Consider the following 19,575-nt stretch of genomic DNA (forward strand, 5'->3'; position numbering starts at 1 on the left):
CTAAAAAAGTTCCATAGGATTAGAAAACTGTCAATATAACACCTCATTCAAAGGGGAGACGAGAAACTAGTAACTTTAGGCTAGTTGGCTTAACGTCTGTCATTGGGAAAATATTAATCTATTATAAAGGGTTTTATAGCAGTGTATCTAAAAACACATAATCAAGAAGAGTCATTATGGCTTTGAGGGGAAATCGTGCCTGACAGATGTATTATACCCATTTGAAGAGATAACAATCAGGATAGATAAAGAGGAATGAGTACTTGTATTATATTTTGAGTTCCCAAAGACGTTCAGTAAAGTACTACACTTTAGACCCCTTAATAAGATGAGTCTGCAATATTGAATGGAGTATATTAGCATGGATATGGGTTTGGCTAACTAATAGAAAATATAGAATTTGGATAAAGGGAGCATTTTCAGGGTAGCAACTTGTAACTAGTGGAGTGCCACAGGGATCAGTGCGAGGGCTGCAATTATTTACAATGTTGCCCCGTAGCCCCCCTTGACAAGAGTTATTGGCTCTCACAGAGAAGACAAGAGTCAAGTCAATATCAAGTAACCATTACCTTTATGAATTTAGTTAAAGCAGACACATAATTCACATCATTTGTTTGGAAAAAGGTTATCAGCAAACATGCAATTCATACAAGGCTAAAAATTCAAACATAACACGTAGCAACCTCCATCCTTCTAGCCTCTGACCCCGCAGCCTCCAACTTCCCGATCTCGGAATTCCTGATCTCAGCGCAGACCTGATGAGGTGAGGTCTCTGTCTGGCACAGAGTTCCCTCAACTTGGCATGGTGGTCTCCCAGCAGCTCAGTCGGACAGTCTCTCCGCCTGGCATGATGATCTTCCAGCAGTACAAGACGATCTCTCAGCCTGGCATGACATCAATGTGGTTTTCCCTTCTCAAGGTGATTCCACAGTGATCTCCCAGCTTCAGAAACCCTGAGGTGAAGCCCAACGCAGTCTAGAGTCAAGGCCTGGTGAGGACTGGAGGATGGCTGCCAGTATGGACTGGGTTGGAAGATCAATATTCTGAACTTCATTTTTCTCCATTTTATAATTTATTCCTAAGATTTGCAATGCTGGGCTTTTCGAAGAACTGTAATTGAAGAAGCTGTACCTAGGGAGCTCTTGGACCTAAGATGGTGCTGTAAGTGGTACCTTGTATACATTTCACTGTACTCATTCAAATACATGTGATAATAAAGCTAATTCTAATTTTCATTTTTTCTAATTCACTTAGCTTGACGTTCCCAGAACAGTCAACAAAATAGAAGCTAATACCCACGAATAGAAGCTCGTGCTGACCGGGCATCACTTCAAGGTTTTGGAGGTCATCTTCCAAGTATGGTGTTGCACTTTGTGAAGGTTGCTCTCTGACATTTTTGCTGATGGCTCACTGAAATCTTTCCTTTTTATCCTTTCTCCTGAGCTTCCTGAAGGTGATGGTTGTTCTTGTTGGCTCTCAGTGCTTCCAAGAGCTGGTGTCCTCCCACAATAGGCTCACTCCAAGGTCACCTTTAGGATTATCTCATTACTCTTCCATTAAATAAGGATTTCTCCCTTTTGTCATCCTTAAGAGCTGAACCAGCTCAAACTGGTTTGAGTCAGCAGCTAGGGCTTGGGTAACTACACAGCTACTGTCTTTGTGTGTGAGCAGCGTCTCGTCAACATCAATATCATGACTTGGATATTGGAAGTGAATATATTATCACCAAATTAGCAAATGACACAAAAATAGGTGGGAAGGCTAGTGGTGAGGATGCAATAAATAGTCTAGAGAGGTATAGACAGGGTAATGAGTAGGCAAAGTTTGACAGATGGAATATGCTGTAGGGAAATGTGAAGAGGGATTGTGCTTTGGCAGGAACGATAGAAGAGCTGATTATTACATAAATGGGGGAAAAGCTGCAAAAAGCTGTAGGACAGATGGATTTGGGAGTTCTAATGCGTGAATAGAAAAAAAAATTGGTGATCACCATCACCATGGCATTAATGGGGCACCAGTGCTTCACCATGTCAGCATAATTGAGTTGTAGACCTAGAGCTCAGGAGGTAAATTGGGTCTTTTTTTGTCATTCTTTTACTGCCCATCCCTAGTTGCCCCAGGGAAGGTGGTAGTAAGCCCTAAAGGCCTTCTAAAGATAAGGTTCTGATTGGTCAATTTGGGGACGGAGGGTACCTGCAGTATAGACCAGACTAAGTATGCAACATATTCCTTGCATATTGTACTCTGCATGTCTGGAGCAGGCAAAAGGGGGGTTGTGATAGATGCTGAAGAGCTGGGAGAGCAGCAGCAATCTACCAAGGAGGTAAAGGAGGAGTTAACCATAGGAAGACAATCATCACCATAACCACCACCACCAACAGTACAATGTCAGGCACAACAAGCCAAACAGGACAGAATTGACACCCTATAGATCTCAATTGTATGAAGTGATCATTCATTATGATAGACTAGCCATTTGGATACAGAACTGGCTCAAAGGTAGAAGATAGAGGGTGGTGGTGGAGGATTGTTTTTCAGGCTGGAGACCTGTGACCAGTGGAGTGCCACAAGGATCAGTGCTGGGTCCTTTACTTTTTTCATTTACATAAATGATTTGGATGCGAGCATAAGAGGTACAGTTAGTAAGTTTGCAGATGACACCAAAATTTGAGGTGTAGTGGACAGCGGAGAGGGTTACCTCAGATTACAACAGGATCTGGACCAGATGGGCCAATGGGCTGAGAAGTGGCAGATGGAGTTTAATTCAGATAAATGCAAGGTGCTGCATTTTGGGAAAGCAAATCTTAGCAGGACTTATACACTTAATGGTAAGGTCCTGGGGGAGTGTTGCTGAACAAGAAACCTTGGAGTGCAGGTTCATAGCTCCTTGAAAGTGGAGTCGCAGGTAGATAGGATAGTGAAGAAGGCGTTTGGTATGCTTTCCTTTAGTGGTCAGAGTATTGAGTACAGGAGTTGGAGGTCATGTTACGACTGTACAGGACATTGGTTAGGCCACGGTTGGAGTATTGCATACAATTCTGGTCTCCTTCCTATGGGAAAGTTGTTGTGAAACATGAAAGGGTTCAGAAAAGATTTACAAGAATGTTGCCAGGGTTGGAGGATTTGAGCTATAGGGAGAGGCTGAACAAGCTGGGGCTATTTTCCCTGGAGCGTCGGAGGCTGAGGGGTGACCTTATAGAGGTTTACAAAATTATGAGGGGCATGGATAAGGTAAACAGGCAAAGTCTTTTCTGCATCCCAGCATGCCGCCTCCAGTCCACATATTTGACCAGCCCAGCATGCAACAATAACAAGATGTAATGCTATACTGGGCAATAGGGAAAAAGTAGGACTCCTTCAGGCAGGTTGCTAAGATGGTGTGGTGCTAAAGACGAATAGTTGAAATGTGCAGTGCTGGAAAATGCACAGCTGGTCAGGGAGCATTCAAGGAGCAGGAGAGTTGACATTTTGAGCATGAGCTCTTCATCAGGAATGAAGGGGTGGCCCAAGGGGGCTGAGAGATAAATGTGGGGGTTGGGGGAGGGGGTGGTGGTTTGGGTCAGGTAGCTGTAAATATAATAGGTAGATGAAAGTGGGGGGTGTGATGGTGATCGGTTGGAGAGGGTAGTGGATTGGAAGGAAGCTGGACAGGTAAGACAGTTCAAGGGGGCAATGCCAAGTTGAAAGGTTGGATCTGGGAGAAAGTGGAGAGAAGGGAAATGAGGAAACTGGTGAAATCGACACTGATCCCCTGTGATTGGAGGATCCCAAGGCAGAACATGGGGCATTCTTCCTCCAGGCATCAGGTGGCTAGAGTTTGGGGGTGGAGTTGTTTAGTGCGTGTGACCCAGAGATGTTCTCCGAACGTTCCACAAGTTGGTGTCCTGTCTCCCCAGTGTGGTGTCCCCAAGGAGACCACATCGAGAGCAATGGACACAGTAGATGATGTGTGTGGAAGTACTGGTAAATCTCTGTCAGATGTGGAAGGATTCTTTGGGGCCTTGGATGGAGGTGAGGTGGGATGTGTGGGCAAAGGCTTTGCACTTCTTGCGCTGAGTGGAAGGTGGGTTGGTGGTGGTGCATGGACCTAACAAGGGAGTTATGGTGGGAATGATCTCTCCAAAATGCAAATAGGGGTGGGCAGGGAAATATATCTCTGATGGTGGGGTCTGTTTGTAGGTGGTGGAAATGGTGGAGGATGATGCGGTGCATCTGAAAGTTGGTGGGCTAGTGTTTGGTGGTGCAAGTCCTGGGCCCCCTGCATGTCCTTGCCAGAGAGGGAGGGGGAGTTAAAGTGTTCAGCCACAGGGTGATGGGGTTGGTTGGTGCATGTGTTCCAGAGATGTTCTCTGAAACATTCCGCAAGTTGGCAACCTGTCTCCCCATCGTGGTGTCCCTATGGAGAACACATCGAGAGCAACGGACACAGTAAATGACGTGTGTGGAAGTACTGGTAAATCTCTGTCAGATGGAGAAGGATCCTTTGGAGCCTTGGACAGAGGTGAGGTGGGAGATGTGGGTGCAGGTTTTACATTTCTTGTGGTGGCAGGGAAAGGTGCCAGGAGTCGAGAGTGGGTTGGTGGGGAGTCTTGTATCTAACAAGGGAGTCGTGAAGGGAATGGTCTCTGCGGAAGGCAGATAGGGATGGGAGAGAAATATATCTCTGGTGGAACAATACAACCCTGACACAGCAGATGCTGTAAGACGTGTCAGAGTGTTGACATGGATACCACCATTACACGTGGGGACATACTATGTGACTCAGCCAACAGTGTCTATCGCATACGCTGCAGGCAAGGATGCCCTGAGACATGGTACATTGGTGAGACCAAGCAGATGCTACAATAATAGTTAAATGGGCACCACACAACAATCACCAGTTGGGAGGGTGGGGCGGGTTCCCTCCCAGTCGGAGAACACTTCAGCGGTCTGGGACATTCAGCCTCAGATCTTCAGCTGGCCATCCTCCAAAGTGGATTTCAGGACAGTCAACAAGGCAAAGTGGCTGAGCAGAAGTTGATAGCCAAGTTTGGTACCCATGGGGCTGGCCTCAACTGGGACCTTGTGTTCATGTCACACTAAAGGTGACCCCACTGCACTATATACTATCACACTCGCGCACACACACACACACACACACACGTTTGTGGGGTGAATTTGTACTTGCAGAATTACATTCTTTTTTGCTCAAAAACTGCTTAAGTCCATGTAAGAATCTGTAATTCCTTTTTTTCATAAATAGAATCAGTCTGAACATTGGACACAGACAGACAGACTTTAACTTCACACCTTCAATGCATTATCTAAGCCGGCATGGCACCTATTGTTAAAGTTCACTTGAGACTGTAGTTTTAAAAATAGTTCTGGAACTTACATATGAAAGAACTCAAACCAACATGGTCATTCTAAAAGATGAGAGACTTAACAAACAATCCAGGTCTTTTTCAATATATCATTTCAGTTGCGTCACACTATACTGTAAACATTTGCTATAAATTGTGTGTCTTACAATCATATACTCCACAACCACCTGATGAAGGAGCAGCACTTCGAAAGCTAGTGCTTCCAAATAAATCTGTTGGACTATAACCGGGTGTTGTGTGATTTTTAACTTTCCATATTAAAGTAGCTATATAAAAGCAAGTTATTTTTGTTGGAATCATTTAAATAGGACATTATTCTACCTTATTTGTTAAATATCTTGCCTTGGCTGTATAGCTGGCTCTGAAACTCGAGAGATTCATAACTCAAATCATGCGTGATTATGGAAACTATATCACTTTGTGTAACATAATGACTCAGACAAATAAAATCGTAATAAATTGGCAGTGACTTTTGTAATGTTCAACACACTGCAACATAACTTGTTTCACCATAAAAACAATGAGAAATCTAAACGTAAAATATAATCACCTCTCACAATGAAGATAAAATCTCAATAAATGTTCGGAAAAAATTAAGAGTGAGTGATGACCAAAGCAAACACAAGGGACAAAACACCAAGAAAGCAATGCAGATATATAGATATATATCAAAATTTGCAGAGATTCAAGCACTATAAATGTACACAGTTATCATAAAACTGATCATTGAGACAATGTTTGGGAAGATTTTATTGCACCCAAGATGTAAAAATGAACAATGCATAAAATGGAATCCTGCTGTTTTGTTTAATAGGATCACAAAATTATTCTGGTGCAAATGTAGGTTATTCAAGTCCAACATGCCTGTATTGGCTCTATCATCATTGTCCATTACTATCTAAATAACCATCCAATGCCGTCTTGAATGCCTCAATTGAATCTGCCTCCACCACATTTCCAAGCAGTGCGTTATGTACCTAAAGTACATACTGTGTCAAAAAGGTTTCTCTCATTCTTGCTTCATTTGCACATCATTTTAAACCTATTCCCTCTCATTCTTGTTCCTTTTAAAACTGAAAACTGCTTCACCCTGTCCATACTGTCCGGCCTGTTAATGAGTTTTACATCCTCAATCAGACCTCCTCTCAGCTTCTTCTCTCCAGGGAGAACAGTCCCAAATTCTTCAATCTATCCTCAGAGCTGAAGTTTCTTGTGCCTGGAATCATTTTACTAATTTGGTTCTGCACTATCTTCATTGTATTTACATCTTTCCTATAATGTGGCACCTACAACTGTTCACAATAATGCAGCTGAGCAAGTGTAATGTAAAGGCTCAACTTCATCTCATTACTCTTGTACTCTACAAAAGCCAAGAACATTATATGCCTTACTTAATACTATCTCCACCTATCCTGCCACAAACTGTGTACACATACACCCAACTCCCTCTACAATCTCCATTTAGAATTGTAGTTATGGAGGGAACGGTCTTTGCAGAAAGTGGAAAGGGGTGGGGAGGGAAATCTATCTCATGTGGTGGGGCCACCTCCAAACAGACCCCACCACCAGAGATATATTTCCTTTCCCATCCCTCCATGACTACCTGGTCAGATCCACGCCCCCTAACAACCCACCCACCCATCCTGGCACTTTCCCCTGCCATCGCAAGAATTGCAAAACCTGCACCCACACCTCCTCCCTCACCTCCATCCAAGGCCCCAAAAGAGCCTTCTACATCCATCACAGTTTCACCTGCACATCCACCAATGTCATTTATTGTATCCGTTGCTCCCGATGCGGTCTCCTCTACATTGGGGAGACTGGACACCTCCTCCTGGGAACATCTCCGGGACACCCACACCAATCAACCTCACTGCCCCGTGGCCCAACATTTCAACTCCCCCTCCCACTCTGCTGAGGACATGCAGGTCCTGGGCCTTCTCCACCACTGCTCCCTCACCACCCGATGCCTGGAGGAAGAACACCTCACCTTCCACCTCAGAACACTTCAACCCCAGGGCATCAATGTAGACTTCACCAGTTTCCTAATTTCCCCTCCCTCCATCTTACCCCAGTTCCTAACTTCCAGCTCAGTATCATCCTCATGACCTGTTCTACCTGCCAATCTCCCTTCCCACCTATCCGCTCCACCCTCCCCTCTGACCTATTACCTTCATCCCCAACCCCATCCACCTATTGTACTCTTTGCTACCTTCCCCCACTCTCCTCTCTGACCTATCTCTTCCATCACCACCCCCATTCACCTATTGTACTCTTTGCCACCTTCTCCTCAGCACACCCCCCCCCCCCGCCGCATTTATCTCTCCACCCTGGAGGCTCCCTGCCTCCATTCCTGATGAAGGCCTTTTGCCCGAAACGTCAATTTTCCTGCTCCTTGGATGCTGCCTGACCAGCACCGCTCTAACCCAGAGTCTTGAAACTGATTGGTAGAACTAAAGGAAACTTTGTTGCTTTTCTTGTAGGGTCTCTCGAGGTAAATGACTTTCTAGGAATCTGGTACTGATATTTTTAACCATTATGCAATATAAATAAAATATGTTTTTTCTTACTCGCCATATTTCAAATCTTCATGATCAACAATTATTGACCAAGTGATTATAATGCCTGGGGTAAGTATTCTATTGTCTTCTGCTGTCACAAAACAGTGATCAATAAAGTGAACAGATGCCAAATCAGCATATACAAGGATATTATGCTGAAGTGGTTGTATTCTAGGCTGGCTGTGTTCACTGAAGTTCTATGAAGAACACAGGAATCTGACTCCATCAGGAAGGGTTTAAGTTTTGAAAGTTGAGTGGAGTAAGCCTGTAAAATTGACTCGTGCAGCTGAAGAACTGAGTAATGTGGAAATAAAACTTTAGCCTTAAAAAGTAAATTAGATGGGAGCTTCACTGAGATATATAAATGACTAAGTAGAATAGAAGACCATCCATACTTGGTTTTGTTCTTCTGTATCAAGTCGTGGCTGTGTAAGCGTTGGAACTGTACATGAAGCAATAAATGCTATGCAAGAATCAATTGGATTCCATAATGGTGTGGTCATAATTGGTATAGAATTAGCTAACTGAGATAAAACATCTCACACATCTGTACTTACCTTTGTCTGAGCTGATATTTTTCAAACTAAGCTTATGGAGCCTGCTGTTTTCCTTGGCTTGCTGGCTGATTAAAGGTTAATTTCTAATTAGCAGTTGTGCTGAGCTGGGAAGAGGCACTACACTATTTTTATTCATGTAATCATGTGTAGTCCTCCTTGACGTGTTTTGGGAGAAAGCACCATTTTCACAAAAATGTCTTGAAAGTAACCAGTTTAAAATATTTTTTACAATTTTCAAAATGTTCTTATTTCCAGTGCTGAATGCAATTGCTTGTGAATAGCCTTTTATTTCCATACAGTGTGTGGGTGGACTGTCCTGCCAATCTCAAATTTCAATTGCAGATGGTGTCAGTGAAGTGCAAAGAAGAACATGCAAATAACAATTTGCATATTCATATTGTAGCACAAGAAATCATTAGCATTTGAGAAGGGGAAAACATTATCAGATCACAAATTGTTGTTTGGTAGTACAGAGCTTGAATATTTCTGCAAAGAGAAACATGCTGTTGAAGTTTTCCATCCGGCTCTCTAACAGAACTCCATGAAGGCCAATATCCCATCTCTTAGTCACCCTTTATTTACACATACATAGTACATGACAACGACCCAGCTAGTGCGGAAGGAGTTAAAATAAAACAAAGACAATTTAAATAAGACAGACAGGTTCAAAACATATGTATGGAGCAGCACTGGCCACAAATTGTTCCTGATGAAGGGCTTTTGCCCGAAACGTCGATTTTGCTGCTCGTTGGATGCTGCCTGAACTGCTCTTCCATTACCACTGATCCAGAACAAATTGTTCCATGTTATAGCTAGGTGTTGAGCGTTAGACCTGTAGTAAACCCGAAATTGCTCCATTTTAAGCAGAGGAAGCTATGAACCACATTTAATTTCTGGGGCGAGAGTCTAAGGCAAAATACCTCATCTTAAGTGAGGCGTAACCAAAGCAGTATATGATTGACCTATTGTGTTGCCAAGGCTTCAAAATCAATATGAAATTGGACAATAAGAAGAAACCGATATATAATTGACACTGATGTGTGTATAAAAATATGATTGTAACCTTCGAAAAGCAGACTCCTTGGGCAAGGATGACTTTGTCCTTTGTGAGGTTGAGTCTCCTGCATTGCAAGTAATAAAGGTGATGTGTGAGTGTGTAACAAGAATACTATCGCCTGACTAAATGTTTATTCGACACTAGCAGAGTCGGCTCCTAGACTGAGCAAAACCCCTGACACTCCTGTTTATATCTGTCAGCCAGGACTCCCTGATTGGGCCAAGTTAACAGCCACAATTAGGAATTCATATTCAATGATGGCTGACATCATTCTAATCAATACATTGCTCCCCCTCTTAGTGCTGGGTATGTAGACCTGCTCTTTCTCCTGTAGCTTTTACTGGGGCATTTTTCAACTAGGTCCAATGACTCTGACTCTGCCACAGATACTGGTGGCACATACTGGACCATAGCCCACCTCTTGCGAACAGAGGGTCCTGGCCAAAACTCATCTTCTTCTTAGGCGGTAACAGCATTGAGGCTGCAACATTTGCCATGTCCATCCCAAACACAGAGGTTTCTTCAATTGCCAGGTGGAGGGGAGAATCAATGGGTTCTGATAGCCTTGCCAGCTGTTGAGGGAGTGAGTATGTTTTGCTCTTGCCCCATTTGCGAGGTTACTGCTTTCATGTGCTCCATGTACTTGGTGAGGACCATCTCTCCTTCTCAACCTTTGTAGATTGCGGTACCTCACTTTGAGTCAACATGTCCATTCCTGTTGTTTCGACACCAAACTTTGTTCCCTGAAGTAAATGGCTTCTCTCACTTAGAGGAGTCATGTGTCTGACATTGGTACTTCCAATGCCATTTCGCCCTCACCCCCAGGACCAGGAAGGTCAGCTTTAATCTGATGCAGAGTTTTCTCCCCATCAGCAACTCTGCTGGAGCTATTCCTGTAGTTGTGTGAGAGATGGTCCTATAATCAAACAGGAACACTTTGATATCGAGCGAAGATGTATGCTGTTTCTTTAAGAATGCCTTCAAAATTTGGACTATTCTTTCTGCCAGTCCAGTGGACGAGGGATGGTATGGAGCTGTCCGTACATGCTGGATGCCATTTGACTTTAGGAAATGCTCAAATTCCCTGCTGGTAAATGGTGGCCCATTGCCTCTGACCAACACCTCTGGGAATCTGTTTATTGCAAAAGATGCTCGCAACTTTTCAATCATTGCACGTGTGTTTGATGAATGAACTCTATGCATGTCCAACCACTTTGGATGGGTGTCCACAATAACCAAGAATATGGTGCCCATGAAAGGAATGGCATAGTTGATGTGTAACTGAGTCCAGAGATTATCTAGCCAGTCTCACAAATGTGGGTGAGCTGCTGGCAACAATTTCTGCCTTTGTTAGTACTATGGGCACTGCCCTACCAAAGCAGCTATGTTGGCATCCAATTCTGGCCACTAGACATAGCTTCTCGCCAACATCTGCATTTTGGAAATCCCCTGGGTGGCCCCAGTGGAGTTCGGCGATGACCTTTGCTCTGGACATTCACTCTTGCTCTCCGTAATAATATGCTGTCCTCCATAGTAATCTCGTCTCACTGGGTCCAGAAAGGTTTCAATCCTGCTTGTGATGGTCCTTTTGTTTCCCTCATCATCATCAGCCATTTTAGTTTTGCCAGGGTGGGATCTTTTTCTGTCCACAGTCTGATGTTGTCGGCAGTGACCAAAAGGGTGTCCAGAAAGTTTAAAACCAAAGCAGACTCTTCCAGTGGCTGAACCACTGGAGGCAGCTCTCATAGCATCCACAATGCCCACTTGGCCTCCCAGATGGTGTTCCAATTTGTAGTACACACTTAGAATAAGAGCCCACTGCTGAATTTGACTGAAGCTATGGGCAGCACAGACCTGTCCTCTTTAAATAGGCCTAATAGGAGTTTGTGGTCAGTTACTCTTACAAATTTACGTCCCATAAAGTGATTGATAGAACTTTCTCACACCAAAGATGACCGCCAAACCTTCTTTCTCTATCTGAGCATATTTTTTTTCAGCATCAGCCAAAATCCGGTAAGCATACCCTATCGGGTGTTCCTCCCAGCTGGGCCTCTGGCAAGCCAACGCTACCCAAATATTGGACAGAGAGACATCGCTTCTCAGTACCACATCTCACTTGGGGTTGTAGTGTGCCAAAACCTTAGACGATGATACCTGCTTCTTCACTTCTCTAAAGGCTACATCGTGGCTATGAAACCATTATCAAAGTTGACCCATTTTCAATAGCAAATGTAAAAGTGCCAGGATGGAGGCCAGATTATGTATGAATTTTCCATGATAATTCACCAATCCAGAAAGACCTAAGCTCTGGGACAGACACAGGAGCTGAGGCACCTTTGTTCTTAACTTGTTTGCTCACAAGTCTAATCCGGTCTTGTCCAGTCTGTAGCCCAATTAGGTCACTTAGGGTGCCTGGCACACACATTTAACCCTCCTAAGTTCTATCCCTATTTTGGAGAAACATTTAAGCACAATGTCCAAGTTCTCTAAATACTCTTTATTGGTCTTCCTAGGTATTGGGACATCATCCAGAAAAATAATATTCTGGGGTAAACTTAGCAAATGTTCTCCATCATCCACTGGAAAATGGTACAGACTGATAATGTTCCAAAAGGCAGTCTTGTATATTGGTACAAATCCTTCTGGATATTAGCTGTCGTATACCTCTGGGACTTCTCATCTAATCGCAATTGCAGGTAGACATGGCTCATGTCCAGCTTCATGAACAGCACCCCTGCCAGTTTTGCATAGAAATCCTCTGTGCAAGGGATTGGGTAGTTATCCAGCTGCAAAAGCAGTTCACCGTTTGTTTGAAATGTCCACCAAGGTGAACATCCCTGTCAGGCCTCACAGTTGGTACAGCCAGTGCTGTCCACTCTGCAAATTGGACTGAGTTGATGATACCTCTGCTTTCCAGTCTCCTGATTTCTACTTTTGCAAGTAAGGCCAATGGCACTGAACAGGCCTGGCAGAATCATGCAACGATTTCTTCGTCAACGTGAAAAGAGGCCTTGGCCCCTTTAATAGTCCCTAGACCTCCCTAAAAAGCATGCAGGTATTTAATTAGGACTTCACTCAGGCAGCAATTTTTTAATCAAAAAGTCTTGAGCAAATCAAGTTGAATCTTTCTCAACCAATTTTGCCCCATCAAGCTCAGGCCCGAGCCTTTTAATACAATCAGTGGCAACTGAACTAGCTGCTTCTCACAAGAGACCGGAACCGAAGTTGTTTCCTTAATCTGTCGGGGTTCCCCAGTATAGGCTCTCGGCCTGGCCGAGGTCTTACGCAAACTTAAGTGTTAGAGTCCATAGCAAATTTGGTAAAGACTGATTCCACATACAGCTGCACTGGTATCGACCTCCATTAGAACTGGATGACCATTTAAACAGGCATTCATTTTGATTGGTTCTGATCTGGATACAGTTGGGCAATTTAACTGTTCCATCCTAGATAGGGGTGGGCTTTAGAGAGTGTGTACTCCAGGGTGGGTTCTCTTACTCAGTTCAGCCCCTGTGGGACTCTGTTGCCGTCTCAAGTCCGCATACCAGCAGCAACTACAATGCTACCCATGAGAAAGAAATGATGAACCTTCAAGATAGTTTGTAGAATGGCTGGAAATTAAATTCTATGCAGACAGTGGCTGGTGACGAATAAGGATAGCACATACACACTAGATCAGGCAGTGTTAAAGGGAATACAAGAACCGAGAGTCCTGGGGACGTGTCGGTACAAATATCTAAAGGTGTTAATTTAAGTTAACAATGTTATAGTAAATAAAAAAAAATTGTTTCCAATGGCTGTCACAGAAAGTACATTTTTGAGTTGACTAGCAAAAGAATCTGATGCAAGATGTGGAATTATTCTTTTAGGCAGTGAATGATCAGGTGTTGGAATGCATGATGGGATTAAAACAGATCAGATGGTAGTGTTCTAAAAGGAATTGGGCAATAACTCTCTATGCATAAACATTATAGGCATATGGAGAGCGAAACTGATTAGATTGCTGTTTGAAATAGGTAGTATACACGTAATGGATCAAATACTACCTGAGAGATGGCCAAGTCTCTGAACAGGACCTTGGGAAGGCCTGGAGACTCAGTGGACTAAAAGAGGATTGTTTGTTTAAAAATAAAATGCCCAGTTGCTACCTCAAGCAAACTTTAACAATATTATTGATCTTTTTCTCCCTTCAGTAGCACTTATTTAACTGTCTTGACTGCACGAATAGATGCACTAACAACCAATTAAGGATAATCATTGCAGCTCATATTATGGCTCATTTACACTAGCAAGAAAGGATATATATTCAGAATCAGGGACCTGCCCTCTGAAAATAAAATGAATATGCTCACACCTTGCACCTTTCATAGAATAACCGAGGAGCTTGGGGAGTGTCTAATTCCCTACTGCTCTTTCCATAGCAACATATTAGTCAATCAGAGTCAAAGTGCTAACCATCCAGCACCCTTTTCTCTTCAAGTACAAATTATAATTATTTGAAATGTGGCCAACTTGCTTTTATTCCAATGAGAGTGTAGTGATTGGAATGATATCAGCCAGAAGGATCTCACAGAATATGAGTTCCCTGATTGGGTCTGTTAACCTGGTCCCATCAGGGAATCTGGGCTGTCAGGCATAAAGAAGATTGTCAGGGGTTTTACTCACTTTAGAAGCCGACTCTGAGCTGGCTGGGTCAGTATCTCATACTTTGCAAGTGTAAATAAGGTGTCAGTTGGTGTTGGGATAGCAGCCTTCGTAGAGTTATTTCAGTGCTGTCAATAGGAAAAAACATGCCACTGAAGATATTCTCTCACAAAGGTCATCTTTGAATTGGAAAAAGCATCGTGTTCCTATTTGGGATGTTCGATTCAATCAATCCTGCCATTGAAGACTGGGCACAGTACGTGAAAAGAATACATTATTTCTGCCAGACAAATGACATTGGGGCAGAGGAAAAGCGACAAGTAATTTACCTGACAACTGGTGGATCCACAGCTTTTTTGGTTATTAGGAGCTTAATATTCCCAGAGGCACCAGATACTAAAACCTTTCAAGAGTTCACTGCTTTAGTTGAGGTATATTACAGCCCATAGCCACCTCTAATTCTGAGATGCTATTGGTTTTATTCAACAGTTTGAGAACCAGGGAAATCCGTATTGGGATTTTTGTCAAGATCAAGATGACTGGCAGAGGCTTGTGATTTTGGTTTAACCCTAAATGAGATGCTGAGAGATGGTTTGGTATGTGGGATTAATGATGGGATCATGCAAAAGTGCTGACGAGGTGAAACCCAGCAGGACTTCAGCAGGCGTCCGGTGATGAGGGAGGAGCAGTGAAGGAGGTCCAAGACCTCCATGTCCTCAGCTGAGTGGGAGTGGGAGTTGAAATCTCAGCTGAAAATTTGTTGCTGGTCAAAGCACAGCAGGCCAGGCAGCATCTCAGGAATAGGGGATGTTAGGCCACAGGGCGGTGTGGTTGATTAGTGTGGGTGTCCCAGAGATGTTCCCTAAAGCGCTCTGCTAGGTGGCGTCCAGTCTCCCCAAAGTAGAGGAGACCGCATCGGGAGCAACGGATAAAATAAATGATATTGGTGGATGTGTAGGTAAAAGCTTGATGGATGTGTAAGGCTCCTTTGGGGCCTTGGATGGAGATGAGGGAGGAGTGTGGGCGGAGGTTTTGCAATTCCTGCGGTGGCAGGAGAAGGTGCCAGGAGGGGAGGGTGGGTTGTTAGGGGGTGTGAACCTGACCAGGTAGTCATGGAGGCGATGATCTTTGCGGAAGGCAGAAAGGGGTGGGGAAGGAAATATATCCATGGTGGTGGGGTCTGTTTCGACGTGATGGAAAAGTTGTCAGATGACTTGGTTTATGCGAAGGTTGGTAGGGTGGAAGGTGAGCACCGGGGGGGGGTCTGTCCTTGTTAAGGTTGGAGGAGTGAGGTCTGAGGCTGGAGGGGCAGAATGTGGACGAGATGCATTGGAGGGCATCTTTTAACCACGTGGGAAGGGAAATTGTGGTCTCTAAAGAAGGAGGCCATCTGGTGTATTCTGTGGTGGAACTGGTCCTCCTGGGAGCAGATATGGTGGAGGTGAAGGAATTGGGATTACAGGGTGGCAATTTTGCAGGTGGTAGGTTGGGAAGAGGTGTAATCCAGTTAGCTGTGGGAGTCGGTGGGCTTGTAAAAAATGTCAGTGTCAAGTCGATCATCATTAATGGAGATGGAGAAGTCCAGGAAGGGGAGGGAGGTGTCAGAGATGGTCCAGGTAAATTTAAGGTCAGGGTGGAATGTATTGGAGAAGTTGATGAATTGCTCAACCTCCTCGCGGGAGCACAAGGTGGCACCAATGCAGTCATCAATAGGTGGAAGAGGTGGGGAGTGGTGCCGGTGTAATTTCTGAAGATGGACTGTTCTATGTAGCCAACAAAGAGACAGGCATAGCTGGGGCCTACATATACCCCTTTGGTCTGGAGGAAGTGGGAGAATTCGAAGGAGAATTTGTAATGGGTGAGGACAAATTCGGCCAAACGAATAAGTGTGTTGGTGGAAGGGTACTGTTGGGGATGTCGGGAGAGGAAGAAACGGAGGGCTTGGAGGCCCTAGTCATGGCGGATTGAGGTGTAGAGGGACTGGATATCCATGGTGAAGATGAGGCAATGGAGCCGGAGAAATGGAAGTCTTGGAGGAGGTGGAGGGTGTGGGTGGTGTTTCGAACGTATGTGGGAAGCTCCTGGACTAGGGGGGATAAGACAGTGTCGAGGTAGGTAGAAATGAGTTCTGTGGGGCAGTAGCATGCTGAGACAATGGGTCGGCCAGGGTGGTTAGGCTTGTAGAGCTTGCGAAGGAGATAGAACCGGGCAGTGTGGGCTTCCTGGACTATGAGGTTGGAAGTTGTGGGTGGGAGATCTCCTGATGTGATGAGGTTCTGTATTGTTGGGAATGATAGTTTGGTGATGGGGAGTGGGGTCATGGTCAAGGGGGTGGTAGGAGGAGTGTCTTCGAGTTGGTGTCTGACTTCAGCGGTGTAGAGGTCAGTGTGCCAAACTACCACTGCACCCCCTCTATCTGCTAGTTTGATGGTGGGGTCGGGATTGGAGCAGAGGGAGTGGAGGGCTGCGCGTTGTGTGGGTTAGAGGTTGGAGTGGGGGAGGGGGTAGACAGGTTGAGGCGGTTAAAGTCCCGGCGGCAGTTGGAAATGAAGAGGTCGAGGGCGGGTAATAGGCCAGCATGGGGTGTCCAGGTGGATGGAGTGTGTTGGAGGCAGGCGAAGGGGTCCTCGGAAGGTGGGTGGGAGTCCTGATTGTAAAAGTAAGCTCGGAGGCAGAGGCAGCGGAAGAAGTGTTCAATGTCACAGTGTGTATTAAATTCATTGATGCATGGGCGGCGGGGATTGAAGGTGAGTCCTTTCCTGAGGACTGATCATTTGTCCTCAGTGAGGGGGAGGTCTGGAGGGATGGTGAAAACTCGGCAGGGCTGGGAGCTAGGAGCATCAAAAAACTCTTAAGTACAACAAACTTTTATCTACCCACCTCCATAACCAGCACTCTTCAAACATTCCAGAAGATTCCCCTGGCCTCTGGAACTGCCCAGATGCCATTAGCCATGCGGCTGGTGCAGCTATCATCCCCACAGTGATCGATGACATCACTTCCGCCCCCCCCCCCATTGTGGCCGCTTCCACAGCCACTTCCACCCCTCACAATTCCTCATGCACCACATGTAACATCACTTCCGCCCCTCACATCATCGCTGATGTCACACGCTCAATGACTTCTGCCCCCCCCAACAGCTGTGGTCGCCACCACTTCTGTTCCCACCAGCGCCACTCACCTGCATTCTGCTGACATGCCCCCCACAGATCCCACTGTCACCATCCCCGCCCCCCAGAACCCTGAGAGGGACACCACCCCTGCTCATGACTCTACCCCTATTCCCCCCACCACCACATCCACTTCAGTTACAGGATCTGCACCCACTCCCAACTCCACACCCACACCAGGTCCTAGCTCCCAGCCCTGTCGAGTTTTCACCATCCCCCCAGATCTCCCCCTCACTGAGGACGAACGATCAGTCCTCAGCAAAGGTCTCACCTTCATCGCCCTCTGCCCATGCATCAATGAATTTAATACACACCGTGACGTCGAACACTTCTTCCGCCGCCACTGCCTTTGAGCTTACTTTCACAATCAGGACTCCCGTCTACCTTCTGAGGACCCCTTCACCCGCCTCTAACACACTCCATCCACCTGGACACCCCGTGCTGGCCTATTAGCCGCCCTCGACCTCTTCATTTCCAACTGCCGCCAGGACATTAACTGCCTCAACCTGTCTACTCCCCTCCCCAAATCCGACATCTCACCCTCACAACGCGCAGCCCTCCACTCCCTCTGCTCCAATTCTGACCTCACCATCAAGCCAGCAGATAAAGGGGGCGCAGTGACAGTTTGGCGCACTGACTTCTACACTGCTGAATCCAGACACGAAGTCGAAGACACCTCCACCTACTACCCCCTCGACCATGACCCCACCCCCCATCACCAAACCATCAACTCCCAGACCATACAGAACCTCATCACCGCAGGAGATCTCCCACCCACAGCTCCCAACCTCATAGTCTGAGAAGCCCGCACTGCCCGGTTCTACCTCCTTCCCAAGATCCACAAGCCTGACCACCCTGGCCGACCCATTGTCTCAGCATTCTTCTGCCCCACTGAACTCACCTCTACCTACCTTGTCACTGTCCTATTCCCCCCTAGTCCAGGAACTCCCCACATACTTTCAAGACACCACCCATGCCCTCCACCTCCTCCAAGACTTCCATTTCCCTGGCCCCCAATGCCTCATCTTCACCGTGAATATCCAATCCCTCTACACCTCCATCTGCCATGACCAGGGCCTCTAAGCCCTCCGTTTCTTCCTCTCCCGACATTCTCAACAGTACCCTTCCACCAACACTCTCATTCATTTGGCCGAACTGGTCCTCACCCATAACAATTTCTCCTTCGAATCCTGCCACTCTCTCCAGACCAAAGGGGTAGCCATGGGCACACGTATGGGCCCCAGCTATACTTGTCTCTTTGTTGGCTACGTAGAACAGTACATCTTCCGTAGATACACCACCTTTTCCTCCACTACATTGATGACTGCATTGGCGCCACCTTGTGCTCCCGTGAGGAGGTTGAGCAATTCATCAATTTCACCAATACATTCCACCCTGACCTTAAATTTACCTGGACCATCTCTGACACCTCCTTCCCCTTCCTGGACCTCTCCATCTCCATTAATGACGACCGACTTGACACTGACATTTTTTACAAACCCACCGATTCCCGCATCTAACTGGATTACACATCTTCCCACCTTACCCCCTGCAAAAATGCCATCCCGTATTCCCAGTTCCTCCGCCGCTGCTCTATCTGCTCCCAGGAAGACCAGTTTCACCACAGAACACACCAGATGGCCTCCTTCTTTAGAGACCGTAATTTTCTTTCCCATGTGGTTAAAGATGCCCTCCAATGCATCTCGTCCACATCCCGCCACTCCGCCCTCAGACCCCATCCCTCCAACTGTAACAAGACAGAACCCCCCTGGTGCTCACCTTCCACCCTACAAACCTTCGCATAAACCAAATCATCTGACGACATTTCCGCTACCTCCAAACGGACCCCACCACCAGAGATATACTTCCCTCCCCACCCCTTTCCACTTTCCACAAAGACCATCTTATCCGTGACTACCTGGTCAGGTCCACGCACCCACCTTCCCATCCTGACACCTTCCCCTGCCACCACATGAATATTAAAACCGGCACCCACACCTCCTCCCTCACCTCCATCCAAGGCCCCAAAGGAACCTTCCACATCCATCAAGGTTTTACCTGCACATTCATCAATATCATTTATCGTATCCACTGTTCTCAATGCGGTTCCCTCTACATTGGGGAGACTGGACGCCTCCTGGCAGAGCATCTCTGGGACATCCGCACTAATCAACCACACCACCCTGTGACCTAACATTTCAACTCCCCCTCCCACTCAGCCAA

The 19,575-nt window shown here is 45.8% G+C and overlaps 1 protein-coding gene across 1 annotated transcript in view; it reads right to left on the reverse strand.

Annotated features, from left to right (window-relative positions):
* The window catches only part of LOC132818538 (uncharacterized), a 55,862-nt gene extending 44,710 nt beyond the window's left edge, over window positions 1-11,152 (reverse strand). Inside the window, exon 1 of the mRNA XM_060829597.1 lies at window positions 11,019-11,152. Within this exon, the coding sequence (XP_060685580.1) occupies window positions 11,019-11,152 (134 nt within the window). The remainder of the gene's footprint in view (window positions 1-11,018) is intronic.
* Between the last annotated feature and the right edge of the window lie 8,423 nt (window positions 11,153-19,575).

This window comes from Hemiscyllium ocellatum, chromosome 9, assembly GCF_020745735.1.
Source record: "Hemiscyllium ocellatum isolate sHemOce1 chromosome 9, sHemOce1.pat.X.cur, whole genome shotgun sequence".
Taxonomy (NCBI): domain Eukaryota; kingdom Metazoa; phylum Chordata; class Chondrichthyes; order Orectolobiformes; family Hemiscylliidae; genus Hemiscyllium; species Hemiscyllium ocellatum.